Source organism: Aphis gossypii, chromosome 1, assembly GCF_020184175.1.
Source record: "Aphis gossypii isolate Hap1 chromosome 1, ASM2018417v2, whole genome shotgun sequence".
Taxonomy (NCBI): domain Eukaryota; kingdom Metazoa; phylum Arthropoda; class Insecta; order Hemiptera; family Aphididae; genus Aphis; species Aphis gossypii.
The window spans coordinates 44,422,006-44,437,326 of NC_065530.1; the positions used below are offsets into that span (position 1 = coordinate 44,422,006).

At 27.9% G+C, this 15,321-nt stretch overlaps 1 protein-coding gene across 1 annotated transcript; it reads right to left on the reverse strand.

The window, feature by feature from the left end:
* Positions 1-1,989: 1,989 nt before the first annotated feature.
* Positions 1,990-14,983, reverse strand: LOC114130208 (UDP-glycosyltransferase UGT4). The gene is made up of 7 exons (XM_027995127.2): positions 14,779-14,983; positions 12,642-12,873; positions 11,502-11,718; positions 7,879-8,278; positions 5,238-5,460; positions 3,262-3,481; positions 1,990-2,365 (listed from the first exon to the last, which is right to left on the reverse strand). Exons 1-7 carry the CDS (start codon positions 14,788-14,790, stop codon positions 2,095-2,097), a joined length of 1,575 nt encoding a protein of 524 aa, XP_027850928.1. The 5' UTR covers positions 14,791-14,983; the 3' UTR covers positions 1,990-2,094.
* Positions 14,984-15,321: the final 338 nt, after the last annotated feature.

Consider the following 15,321-nt stretch of genomic DNA (forward strand, 5'->3'; position numbering starts at 1 on the left):
CATTTTTAAATTTACATGAAGAAAATCAAAGAAAAATAAATTTTATCCATAAATCCATTTTTGGGCCGCCCCTGCCATATAGGTGATTATGGTTTTTTTAGGATTTATTGATTGATTCTTGCCCATTTTCAGATTTTATGAAAAAAAAATCAAAGAAAATTAAATTTTATCCATAAATCCATTTTTGGGCCGCCCCTGCCATATAGGTGATAATAGTTTTTTCAGCATTTATTGATTGATTCTTGCCCATTTTTAAATTTACATGAAGGAAATCAAAGAAAAATAATTTTTTTTATTTAATATTGTTAAATTTTGGATGAAAATCCACTGGTATAAAATTTTACGCTTTTATCCAATTTTGGGCTGCCCCTGCCTTATAGGTCACAATGGTTTTTTTTGTAAATATTGATTTGTTTCTTGCCCATTTTTCAATTTTTATGAACAAAATCTACTTGTATAAAATTTTACGCTTTTATAACCTAACCTTGGACCGCTTTCGCCATATAGATCACGATTGTTTTTTCAGGAATAATTGATTTTTTCTTGCCCATTTTTCAGTTTTCATGGAGATAATCAGTGAAAATTTTATTATTTTTCTTTTAATTTATGGGGAAGTCAACCCATTTTATTCTTGGCTTATAAATATGTTTTTAAGCTTATGTTTAGTTCTTTTTAAGACTACGTTATAAAATAGTCAATAAATTCAAATATTGCCTTCTATTATAATGTTTCTTGAGTTATTCTTGAGGGGTTTTCTAAAAATTAGAAATTCATCAAGAATTTCTATTTTTTATTGGTTCCCTGTGCATTTCCATAATATTGACAGAAGAATCTTTTTTTTTGTCTGATATTTTCAATGGTTTCTCAATGAAACTGCCAAATATTTGTGGCCTTTAAATATTTTTTAGACCTTACATTTAGTTGTCCTTAAAACTACGTTATAAAATAATCAATAAATATAAAAATTGTCTATAATGATGTTTATTGAGTTATTCTTGAGAATTTTTCGAAAAATTACATCCATTGTAAATTATGATTATCTATATTATAATAATTTAGCTCCCGCATTTTTGTATCCTCAAAACTCAAAAATTATTCAATGAATTGATTTTACATTTTTACATACTTGCATTTCTATCCATAAGTGTTGTTGTACACTTTTCGTTCCGAATTTCTAACAACAGGAACGAGAGATTTCAAATGTTTTGCGAGACACTAATAAAACAAGTATATCCGACCTAATCTATTCAAAATATAATATATCTAAGAAAATATTTTTATGTTATATAAAAAATATTTCATGTTTTTTATCCTTATTTTAGACAGTAGGGTACATAATATAACCAGCTATGGATATTTATTTAGATGTAGTATTTTTCTTTCTATCCTTTTATTGCACACTTAGTCACAACAACTCAATGTTAATTACTAATTAGGGTATTAAATTAAAATATGTATTTATCAGTAAATTTATGTTCATTTAAATGCTTTTATTCACATTCTTTATTATAAATAATTAATATCAACCTGAGCCATAGCAAAGCGTGACTGGATTCAGTCATGGGCGCCCATTGGGGAGTGCAAGATAAGGCACTTCCCCCCCCTGGACAAAAAATATTATGAACTTGTAACTCAATAAATATTAGCATAATATTATTAGTATTTTTATTATCTTACATTTGAAAACAATTTATTTTGACCCCCCCCCCTAAAATGTTACCTATGGGCGCCCATGGATTCAGTTAGTAAAATAAATTTTACAAAATATATAGGTATGCCGGCGTCTTAAATAGGTAATTTTAGTACATCAGCTGTGCACGGTTACCAATAAACGGCATGTCACGAGCAAAATAATAGTATACCTTATAATACCTTTATAGTTAATACAAATATTATTATGTGTATCGGATAATCGATATAGCTAGAAATATTATCCTTAATCTGAAGTCGTGTCTTCTTAATTTTTTAATAAAATAAAAAAAGAAGCAATTTCTCAAATATCAAAGCTATTTAATGCATAATTATTTTATTCTACGTATTATATTATTAATAAATACATTATAATATCATTTATAATAAGTATATATCTTTATTTTATTTTAACTTTTTATCTTTTAAATTAATGATCTTTTTTAAGTATTTAATGGATTTATATAAAACGAGTGTAGTTAAAGCTATAATAACGCTTATAAAAACCATTATGTCAATAACAAAATATTGATACCAACTCAAACTCGTGGATACAGGTGAAGTATGGTTAACACCGTTTCTGATTAAGTATTCAACCGAATACACTGCGGCATCCATCGCAGAAACTGGTAGGTCCAAGAAAATATTGGAAGCTCTTTGAGCGTTGTTCTTATAACTGAAATAAAATGTAGGTACCATTAATATATTTACAGATATTAGGTATAACCACGTAAAAAAAGGTGTAAAAATTTGGAGAATCAAACTAGTTTAAATTGGTTTTGAAAATAAATATCTTAAAAAATAATTACTAAAAAGGAAACACTAATTTTTTTCATGTTTTATTTGGCTTGATATTTCTTAAAATTAATTTGTGAACAAATGGTGGTTTCTATAAAGTATTCTTAAATGATAATATTATAATAACTTAAGTTTTTCTTGATTTATGGTAGTAAAAAAGTTTTATACTTATTGCAATTTCAAAATATTTAGACTATTCTTAAACTATTTAAATCACGAACGTATTCACACAGTTGCACGTTATAAGAAAGTTTAATATTGACAAATAAATTAATAACAGTAATATATGATTTAATAATTGCAATACAATAATTAAGTGTTTATAACATATTAGCAATAATTTAGATGAAAATGTGTAAACATATCATCAAAATACTAATAATCATAATAATTTAAATATGTAAATTATAAAATTTCCTTAGAAATTGAGACTGAAAACCCCGTTTCTACTAAGAATGATTTTAATTATGCAATAACTTATTATTGAATTCGAATATAACAATTAACAACTGTAACATATTCATTACTTTGACTAGTGTGACTTATACAGTGACAAACTATTAAGTGGCCCTTTGGCCCATAATAATATATTATTATTTAGCTGAAAGGGTTTTCCAATTAATTAAGAATCAGTTTGATACTTTCAAATACCAATTTAAACCAAATTGTTTAACTTGTTTTCAACTTAATTTATAATTTCGGATAAAAACTTTTCACGTAGTCATCTAAGCCATCTAACTATATTATATTTTTATATCCTTATTATTATATTACCTAATATTATTCAAAATATTTCCTAATGCATCGTCAAGGACTTTTAGATTCAGGTGGTCCAGTGAGATTTCAATTCCGAAACCGTTTTCGATAACAAACCTCATGTTATAATACTGGTCGGTATAAAACGGAAATCCAATCAACGGCAAACCAATGTGCAGGGCCTCCACGAGACTATGATATCCTCCGTGAGTGATGAACAACTTACAGTTCTTATGGCCTTTGAACAAAAGCAATTATACATCAATTACAATCGACCAGCATATATAGTTGTAGTTAATATAATATAAATTATAATGAAGTTTGATCGAAACGGTATTTCCAGGGTAATAACACGTCATATTTTTATGAAAATGCAGTGGTGACTCTTGTGTAGAGGTAACGGGGCGGTACCACTAAACTATTAGTAAATTACTTATTAAGAATTTAGATATTGATTTAAATATTAACAATTATCTCGTATAATATTATTAATGAAAGTAAAAATAGTTTTCTCTTATTATGAAAATACTATCGGATAATCGGAGTTTAAAAATATGAAACGTAATCTACTATAGTGTACAACAATATAGTTTAAATGGATAATACCCATCTGCACGATTATCGAGTATAGAATCAAAATCAATAGGTACAAATGGTACAATTATTATTTCATTTGTTATTAGGATTTGGCCATAGTGCTTGGCACTATTTTTTTTTTTATTGTTGGAGAAGCTAACAACCACCCGTTATAAACTTATGTTATAATTTATTATTTTATTTCAACTGGTTTACATCCTCTTTTTACCTTCTAAGCGACATGCTACTTTTTGGGGATTGGCCCAATTTTACATGTCAAGGTATGGAAAATGGTTCTTGGTTAACTACACTTGTAAAATTATATTAATTAAAAATCATGAATAATAAATAATATTATGTACCTAACTGTAAATCAACACACATGCAATATGTGTAAGTATTAATATTATAGGTACACTACCGCAACCTGGCAACCATATAGGTTTAATATTGGTTTCTAATACTGATATTTTCGTTGATTTTAAATTCATGAATTTGTGTAGGTCAATTTACAACGAATAATAGTATTTGACATTTAGATATGAATTTAAAGAATACAACTTAAATCTACTCTCTATTATTATAACTGTTACGTGTTATAACTAACACATTTAATTTAATTTATTCAAGATTTAATATAATTGACAATAAAAATAGTTTTTTTTAAATATTTCCATAAAGTTATTTACATATTTTTTCAATTAGGTACGTTTTACGATACTAATAGAAACAACAAGTTCCGCCTATCACTTGTTCGTTTTAATTACAGAGAAAAGATCTATTGAAAAATAATAAGGTACTAAACAACTAAACTGATTAAATTCTAATATGTTTTATAAAAAAAAATCAGTTAAGATAAGGAACAAAAAATACATTGAGTAATAATAATTTAAAATAGTTACAGTTTATATAATGATCATTTTAAAAAAAAATTATAGTAGGTATTATACTAGGTAGAATTAAGGAAAATAAATAATGATAAATGTTCATCGTAGAACCAATCAGGTTTATCTTCATAGTTAATGAAATAATATTAATTATACAGATTTGTGTAACACACGTTTCGAGATTATTAATCTTATAAACCATACCATACCTACTACCTATATTATATAGACTATAGCAAGGGTTCCCATATTTTTTTTTTTTTTTTGATTATCTTATTAAGATTTTCATTAATTTGCATGTTATATTATAATTTTGCTTTTACTTTATTTGGATAAACATACATAATCTGTCGTAATGAATCTGAAAACTTCATGAATTTTTAAAGTGGGTCTCCACTCTCCAACAATTCAAGAATTTGAATTGGTGCCTATCATCTATTTGTAAAATCAGTGCTTAACTGAGTTTAAGAACATGTACCTAGTATATTTAGTCAAATGTTCGATATTTGTTTATAACATTTATGGACCTACTCAAGATGTATTGCTGTGGAAACCATTTGTCGATGTACACGTTATCGGGCAGATTAGCAATGGTCCCATTTTCCCATTTCCACAGCACAATTTGTTTAAGCTTTCTAAACGATTCGACAAACACCTGTACGTCGCGTTCCGCCAGGTCCGACATCTTTAAATTCGATCCGAAACTGAAATAGATAACTCCATGAACCGCACCGTCAAGAAGTGCTTTGAATTTCTGTCGAACATTATAACAAAGAATATTTTAAAACGTGTTCGAAATTCACTATTTAAATAAATAAGTATTATTAGCTATTTAATTCAGTATTCAATCAATAAAGTAGATACCATCTACATTATAGTTTACTAAAATAAAAACTAAAACAAAATATGCGATATTTAGTTATACATTTTAAAATCGAGTGGGTATCTTTAATTTTATATTGTACACTCTCGCCCATTTAAGTTACTAACGACAGATACATCCTATAATAAGTTTTGTAAAATAACATTATGTATTTTTTCAAGAACTAAATCGTTCAATACATTAATTATAGAATTACATATTTCTATAAAATATTTATGGTAAGTACTAATATTATAATAATGTATAATTACAGACTACAGTGTTTTTAATTGTAAAGTTAATTTAGAAAGAACCAGCATAACTACTATCTATCTATCTAACTACCTATCTTTGAATCCTTGTTTACCAGGTATATCCTCATCATGCGTAAACGACTGGACCGATTTAGTTACCTAATTCTTTTTTTATTGTATTTGTTATTATCAGGAGAAGGATCTTATGAAAAAAAAAATAAGAGAATTACAGAGTTAGAGGGATATGACGTGGCAGTAATACAATTACAGTGGCATCATCTGTCTAGTAAAAAATAAACGAAATAATAATAATATATTTTTGTAATCAATGGGAACCATTTAATTAACAAAAAAACAAAATAAAATAAATTTATTATTATTGTTATAAGTTTTAATCATTTATTTAAAGTGTTTTGGAAAAGTTGTTTTTAAAAATGCCAGCAATTAGACGTACAAACGTAAGTTGTAGAACCACATTAGCTACAAGGCAAAGATATACATGAGCAAATGAAACTGACAATCAACGCGAGGCGATATGAAATTGAACGGAATCGAAATTGACAACAAATGGATGTTTTATTTAACCCCAATCGAGCTGCATTCAATTATAAAGTGAAAATCAATTACAGTTCACGGCAAATAGTTGCTATTGGACCAATAAACGTTGTGTGTCAATATTGCAAGGCATTTAAGTTTAAAAATGAAGCCCCTGAATTGTATTGCTCTAGCGGTAAAGTCAAATTGATGCCATTTGTACCGCCACCAGAGCCACGACTACATTCATTAGTTTACGAAAATGGCCTAATTCTAAACATCATTTGACTCATATCCAGCAATACAATAATTGCTTTCAAATTACACATCATTTGACGCAACTAAAGTTTTTCGAGAAAATTTTCAAATTAAGTATATTGAAATAGTATATTGTGTGGCAAGGGTGGGAAATGAGCCATTTCAGTCGCGGGCGTTGTGTGCGGTACGAGCCGTAGGCAAGTGCCGCATTTCGCCCAAGACTGAAATGGCCTTCCCGCGCGAGCCACACATACTATTTTTTGTCACGCCCCTGCGTTTATGAAAAAGGTTATGCAGGGATCTATGCAACAATTATAGACTATTACTAACGCATCGTTCGACGCCCTTATATAGGAACAGTGCGAATTAAATATGTTTAAATGTTTATGCGTCATGCAAGGAGGTTACTATACATTTAAGATGTAACCAAAAGTTTATGTTTTGTAAGAACCGTGGTAGGTGTACATTTTAGTTTCTGGTTGTGCAGGGGATACCTACGCGCCCGGTGGCCGGCACTTTTTGGGATTTCCTCTTTTCCGCCCGGCACTTTTGGGGATTTCCTCTTTTCCGCCCGGCACTTTGGGGATTTCCACTTTACCGCCCGCTGGAAGGAAAAAGGACGCTTTCGAACGCTTCAACCGTGGTCGAAAACCAAACTTTCGATGCAGGCGTGACAAAAAATACATTGTAGGTATATCACCTGTCCCTGTATCGGAATACCCACGAAATTGTTTATATATATATGAGCCAGAAAATAAAACAAAGAATGTAATGTATCATAAAGTAGGTATTAGAATAATAAACACAATGTTTTTGGAATTTTTTTTAATTATACCAATTAAAGCTGTTTTAATTGTATCACATTAGGGTTGTTATTTGATCCATACCGTTGCCTAATTTAAGCAAAAAAATAACTCAAGGTGATCCATAAGTAAATTAATAAATCACAAGCGTCAGTATTTTTAATAAGCAACGTAGTGCAAGAGATCAGCTAGTATTATGTTATATTTTCTCAATATTTAATAAGTTTTGTTTATTTAAATATACATTGAACACATATTGCATAATTTCAAATTATATACTGATAAGTTATATAGATAACATGAAATTGATATAATATGACATATTACTATAGAACATTATAAGGGTTGATTATTATTACTATATTTTTTTTTTTACTATTTTGTTGTACTTCCTTACAACTTAAGATAATGAAAAAAAAATAAAAGTTTCTTTTTTAGGTTAGGCCTCGCGTATAGCTTACCTTATCGACGAAGGTGGAAGTCTTAGACCGCATGTGCATGCCGGCCACTTGTACCACGTTTGGTGGATACGGCCTGGGGTATGACACGGAATAGTGGCCGTTGACCAACGTGAGTTGAACGGTTCGGCGGAGCTCGTCTAGCGGTGGGCAATTTTGGTGCCCGGGGTATGTGTACAGGTCGACTAGCATTTTCTGATTTTCGTAATGGAACACGACCTTAGATACAATCAGTTCAGCAACAGCGATTGCCGCGTTGTATAGGCGCTCACTGAATGACATAAAGTCCGAGTACCGGAGCCAGAATGACGGTACGTACGCAGGATGGTCCGGGATGCCCAGTGATTGGCTGAGTGTCACTGGTGGTGTCATGGGGCTCAAACACACTGTCGGAGCGGAATATCTACGTAGACAACGCGAAATTTTAATATACAGGATGATTAAAAATGAATACTAAAATCTTTTGTTTTCAATTTTATCAATTAAAAGAAACACAATGCAACTTTGAATAGTTAATCAACATAAATAGTGCATAAGAAAGTTTTTTTAGTAGAAAATACATAAATTCAAATATTCCCTCCAATGATCCTCTTGAAATACTCCAACGACATCAACCCAATAATTTCAGAGCGAACCTGAACAGTTCTTATTTTATCACACACAAGGAATTTGAGGTTACTCTCAGGTGAAGTACGCTCCTGTAAGCACATCTCAAAGTTCCTAAATTAAACTTCATAAGATTACTTAAACAATGACATATACCCCTTAGCTCTATTTCTTTTTTATAAAGACCTTGTTTTTTTAAAAAATGTGGCATAGTTTCTGAGTCACCGTGTAAACTGTAAATGTATAGGAGTAAATAAGTGGTGGAAAACCGTACACCATATAAATCGGATAATAATTCACAAAAAATATTTTCATCGACTATGTGAAACATTGGCTAAAAAAATGAGTAGGTACCTATGCTAAAAGAACATGCTTCAAATTTTGCTATTCTTAAAATTTATTATAGAAAGAGAGATGTTGTCCACTTATAATAAATTACGACGAAAATTTAAAAGTAAGTAATTTTTTAAAAGACACAACATTATTTATAATAATAAATTATAAATTTAACTATTTGATTAAAATATTTATGATAATTTATATCTATATCTATATCTATATCTATATCTATACTACTATATAAAATAGAACCCCCTTTTTTGTATGTACGCGCATAACTCAACAATGCCTGGGCCGATTTCGCTCATTCTTTTTTTGTTTGGGTCGTAATTGCCAGGAGAAGGTTCTTATGGACGAAAAATTTGAGAAAGTTATCGGGTTAGAGCAGGGGTGGCGAACCTATGGCACGCGTGCCAGAAGTGGCACGTTGACCAAATTTCAGTGGCACGAAAATATTATTTATCTTAAAAAAAAATTATATTTAAAAGTTTAGTACCTATGAGAAATTTTTAGAATCAAATTTATAAGTTTGTAATAAAACTTTACATATATACTATTTATTTATTAAATTATATACCTAATAAAATGTGTGTAATTATTGCATGCTTTTTTTTTCATCTTACCTAGTAAAATTCATTTTTTTTTTTTTGGCACGCGAGCATATTCCAAAAAACTTGATTTTAAATTTTGGCACTTGACCCAAAAAAGGTTCGCCACCCCTGGGTTAGAGAAATATGACGAGGTGGTGATGAAATTATAGAAGCGCCATCTATCCAGCAAATAGTCAACTAAATTATTTTTGGTAGTCAATGGCAACCATTTAAATAAAATAAATCATTTATTTAAAATGTTTTTAAAAATGCATGCAAATAGACATACAAACTTAAATCGTTGTCATAGTAAAAAAAGAAATTAAAAATCTATATATATAAAAATGGAGACAAAAATGTATAAAAATTCATCAATTGAGAACAGCTGAACCGATTTCGCTAATTATTTTTTAGTTGTATTTGTTATTGTCTGGAGAAAGTTTTTACGAAAGAAAATTTTTAAAAAGTCAACCGAATAAGTAGAAAAAGTGCAAAATCTATTCATTGATGTCTGGGATTTGAACTCGATACCATTGTCTTTATTTACTCTATGGTAGACGTAGACATCTAAACATCAGCTCGATGTACAATCAATATAATCTATGGTTTCTATAGTTATTTTAGTTTGGAAATTTGAAATTTGTTGAGTGAATTTTTTTTTAGTTCACAATAATCTATCTATCTTCTATCTTTATATAAATAAAAATAGAGACAAAAATGTATAACATTTCATCAATTGAGAACGGCTGGATCGATTTCGCTCATTCTTATTTTGTTTGGGTCGTAATTTCCAGGAGAAGGTTCTTATGTAAGAAAAAGTTAAGAAAATTGCACGGAAAATTAATAAAAATACAATGAAAAATAAAAAATACCGATGACTACTATTACTATTATTATTATTATAATTATTATTATTATTATTACTATTTTATTTTCGGTAATCATGGTAACAATTTTTTTGTTATTATTATTTATTTTCCCCATTTTGGTAACATTTTTCACTGATGATTTGCTCCTATTGGTCGCAAGAGAAGGTGCTTATGTAGTACAATTTTAGGAAAATAATTAGTTCTAATAGTTACGTTTAAAGATGTAAGTTTGAACATTTTCAATTAGAATTTCTTTTTTTTAACTTTCTTTGAAAATTTTAGTTAAATGTATTTTTCTTAACAGGATGTTATACTAACGTACATCATAGCAAATTTGCGTTCAGCAGAACACATTTTGTGATGCTAACTTTAATATTAGAGTAAATTTACATATTATCAAATTTAAAGGTAAGAATATTATCTAAGAAATTATTTTATGCTTTTTTGGACATTATCATTTTAAAGTGAGGTATAGCTATGTAAAATATTACAACTTTAAAATGATAGTATCAATAAAAGCATATGACATTTCCTTAGATAATATTTCAGTTATCTTTAAATTTGATAATATGTAAATTCACTCTAATATATCAAACTGAAACATAAAGTGAAAAAAATGTATGATAACCTGTTACATCAGCTGTCAAACCTTCGCTCTAAAATTATTGCCTGCTTAATTTTTTCTCGACTCAGTCCTACTTATTACTTTTGATTATTTATTGATTAAAATTTTCAAGCTATAATTATAATAATAATAATATAATAAATATAATAATAATAGTATAATAATATGTAATTACAATTATTTTGATTCGTTAATTGACAGTTATGACTATTTCGTTTGATGCCTTTACCCTTTAAACGTTTATTAGCAAAAAAAATTTTGGTGGTTAGTGGGATATTTAAAATAATTAAAAAACTTGAAATATTTCAAAACTTTGTGATAATAGAATAAATTTTTGTTTAAACTTTATCTGTATTATACATTTGTACAAAATGTACCGTATACAAATTACATTATTTAACTGTGTATAACAACATAAAAATCGATCAAACTATTCAAACTTACGAATGGCTCATGTACAAATAAAATAAAAGATAAAGCAAACACCCAAAAAAGAGAAAATGGATACTGATTCACTACTTAATTCCATAATCCATATACATTTTCTATAGAATCTGTTTAAATAAAACTACGAAATATATTTGTAGACATTGTTACCTATGCCCCAATGCCAGGTAAATGTCACTGTACCAACATTCAACTAACACCACATCGAAGGAATTCCGAGTGTTGTTGAGAAACGTACGGGTCTCATTGAGCATCAAAGTTCGCTTGACCGTTTTCATCATGGACCGCTGGACGTTAATCATATTGCTCACCCGATATGCATGCCGGATATCTATTAGATTTTGTTTTGTATTTCTTTGGATTTTTACTATACCACACAAAATAATCATATATTATACATTCGTTATTAAATAGATCTCGTTCTATAAAACCATACTATATTTAACTGATTTTAATATAATAAATTGTAGTTTATTCAGTTTATTGATATATTTTTCTACACAATAAATTTTTACTACTAAAATGGCAATATATGTTATTACTCATTAGCATAGGGAACTAATGGGAAATATTAATTTTTTTTAATGAATTCAGTATAATAATATTTTTGGCTAAAATAATAAAGCTGAACAGGGCCAAAGCTGGTGATATATGATTTCATACCTTTGTCCGTCTTAGAAAAAGGATTGCGTACGATTTCTTTAACAAACAATTTAAAAAATACTACAATTGTGTATAAAAATGAATGCAACGTTGTCAACATGCATATATATTTAGTATTCAATATTTTTAACAATAGTAATATTTTCAAATAAACATTATAAATTAACTGTTAAGACGTATGTTAAGAAATGTATGTTTATAGTCATATTATTCAATCAAGTTAATCAGTTTTTGTTACATATTATATCAAAAAAATAACATAATTTTAATTAAAACTATTGAAATAAAACTAATAGTAAAGTCAATATATATATATAACGTGATAAACTTACAAGTTATAAATTAAAACCTTGGAATCGATAACTGCAACTGGGAATAATAATCAAAGTAACTTTTATGAAATTGTATCAAAAAATAAACAATTATTTCTCAAAGTAAGTTATTTTACAAATTTTAACAATAGTGAATAACGTTAACTTTGCATTAAATTTGGATAGGAAAATCATACGCAATCGTAATAGTGAAAAAGGTCCATACGTAATCGTAACAGAACAGTCAAAATGAGTAGGTATAATTACGCATAATATTATTCACATATATATATATATATATATATATATTACATACTGTTAGGAATAGGTACATGTTGGTAAGTATTCGGCACGTCCCCTTTTGGATAAAACGGACTGACTACGGTTACGCGGTGACCGCGATTCGCCAATTCCAGAAATAGTGGATTGAAACCCGAAAAATGACTGTAAATTGGCAACGGGAAGAATGCTAATATATTCGCACCGGCAGTGATTGACCGCGCTACGTCGCTAGTGGAGATTATAAAAATCCCCATTACTATTGAAACCTGTGATAGAAATCAAAAAAAAATATTAAGTAAAACAAGTTAACTCAATACTCATAATAGAAAATGATCATTGATTATTATTTATATTTTCGATGACTCCATGAACGCCAAGTGAAGAAGTATAGACGAGTCACGTGTGTGAAGCTTTGCTCTTTACTATGATGGAAATATTTTTCCGAATAAATTATAAGTTATAACACTTAAATTGTTAAAGTATATAACAATATATCAATAAAAATGTTATTTAATAAAACAATACGTATTATACGTATACATAATTATAAACAACATCGTATAGTCTCATATACTTTTTAATATTTATAATGTATATGGAAGTCCGGAACTAAAAGTTTTATATATAAAATGTTGACCAAACTTTATTCTTATATGCGCCTACGGATCAAAATAAAGCTTGAATAAAATTTGCTTTGGATTAGTATTTTTAGACTCTGAAGATATTTCTATTTTTTTTTTTTGCAATAGAATTAATGTCTAAAGCTCAAAAACTCAAAACTTACTAAATTCGAGGATTACTACATATTAGACACCTACATTTCATAAGAAGCATTATTTCCACCAAACATTTGGGCTCAATGTAACAACGAATGCATGCGAGTCGTTTCACTCACATTTACCCCACTCATTTGAAAACACATATTATGCATATTCAAATATACATAATTTTACAAAAGTTCTATTAGATATTTAATCGTTCACTTACATACACATACAATACATACAGTATTAAAGGACCTATTAACCTCAAGTATCAATCTAAATTTTATATTTTATTCAAATAATTATTATTTTTTTTTTTTATTAACTCAATGTTCATTATTGATAACTAGTAATATTTTAGGTGCCTATATATTTTTTGTAAATTTATTTATTCATTTTTTTCCAACTAATTATTAACTAGTGATCATTATTGATTATTTTATACATTTAAAATTTCTGTAAAAAGATAGAAGTACCTATCTAAATATAATACGTTTAAATAATAAATCTGTACATAACTTAGGTATATGTATTATATTTTTATTTTTTTCAATTAACTACTCACTAGAGATCATTATTGATTATTATATAATTTTTAAATGTTTGTAAAAAAGATATAAGTATCTAAATAGTAAAAATATAGTACGTATAAATAATAAATATGTATACTATATACATAAATTATGTAGATACTTATTACCTATTGAAACTTATTTACGATAGTTTATTGTTATTGGGTGTATAGTGTATACTAGTTTTAATTTTTATCCCATATGCTATATTGTAAGCCGTAAGGTAATACTAATTAATTTGTCTAAAATGTAAGCGGGTATAAATCCCGAATATCTAAATAAAAATAAAATAATGTTATTTTTTTTTTTAAAACAACCCGGTGGAATTAACATTTTTTTAAAAGTAGTAAAAAATTACTAGTGAAATGAATATGAAAAAAAGTCTTAATCGGTGGAATTTACATGTACCGGATACCCCACTTCCATGTGGGCTGTAAGAACGTTTATATAAGTATTATTCCAAACATGTTTTATCGTTTAAATTGTTTAATTTCTTTGATAAAATAGATATAGGTATCTATCTTATCAAAGAAATTAAAAATAAAAACATGTTTTTTATGATATCGATGTTTTCTTTTTTAATACTAATTTTATTAAATATATTTATAGATACCTAATATACCTATATTATGTGTGTAAGAGAAGGAAGGAGTTAAAAATTTACAAGTAGGAACATGTTAAATAGTCATGCCATTGGTGGACTTTGCTACAATTCTGTTTGTAATAGTAACTCGCAAAAGTCAAGTTTAAAAAATGATATTATGATATTATGTTATATTAAGCAAGTCTCTATATTATATCATGTGTGGAATATGTTTAACGTGTATGTACTTACTTGATAAAACATTTTTCAAGAAGGTGACCGTTATAATACAAGCGTGTATAATATTTTATAATTTATATTGATCTTCTCGAACACACGATGATGTTTTAGTGATTTTATTTACTGTAATTTCGAAAAATAGACAAAACACTGTTGCTATGAGATGATGTTCGCAAATGAAACTGATCATTGTTTGAACACACAAAAGTAATCCTAAAATAACTGAAATATGAACTTACGTCGTTATCTATTTATTGATGTACATTTCTATTCGATTTACGTAACATATATATTTATGAATATACAGGATTGTTCAAATGATACCACTATTAAAATAAGTTCTTACAGGCTAATTTAAAATAAAATAAAAATAAATTTAATTAAAATTTTTAAAGTTAGGTACCTATACTGAACTTGACACTTGTTATTAGAAAATAATTTAGCGTCGTAAAAAGCAAAAAAAAAAATACGGCAATATTTACAAACGAACAACGCACAAAACCCCAAATCGTATTTAAAATCATAACAGCTAAAAGCCGATAGGGGTAGGTACTA

What these genes read in the sequence shown, in the direction of transcription:
- LOC114130208 (XM_027995127.2), bottom strand. An exon ending in ACATGTACCTATTCCTAACA is followed by an intron (nt 11,719 to 12,641) that starts GTATGTAATATA and finishes TGTGTGGTATAG; the next exon opens with TAAAAATCCAAAGAAATACA. An exon ending in AATATTTTGAATAATATTAG is followed by an intron (nt 2,366 to 3,261) that starts GTAATATAATAA and finishes ATTTTATTTCAG; the next exon opens with TTATAAGAACAACGCTCAAA.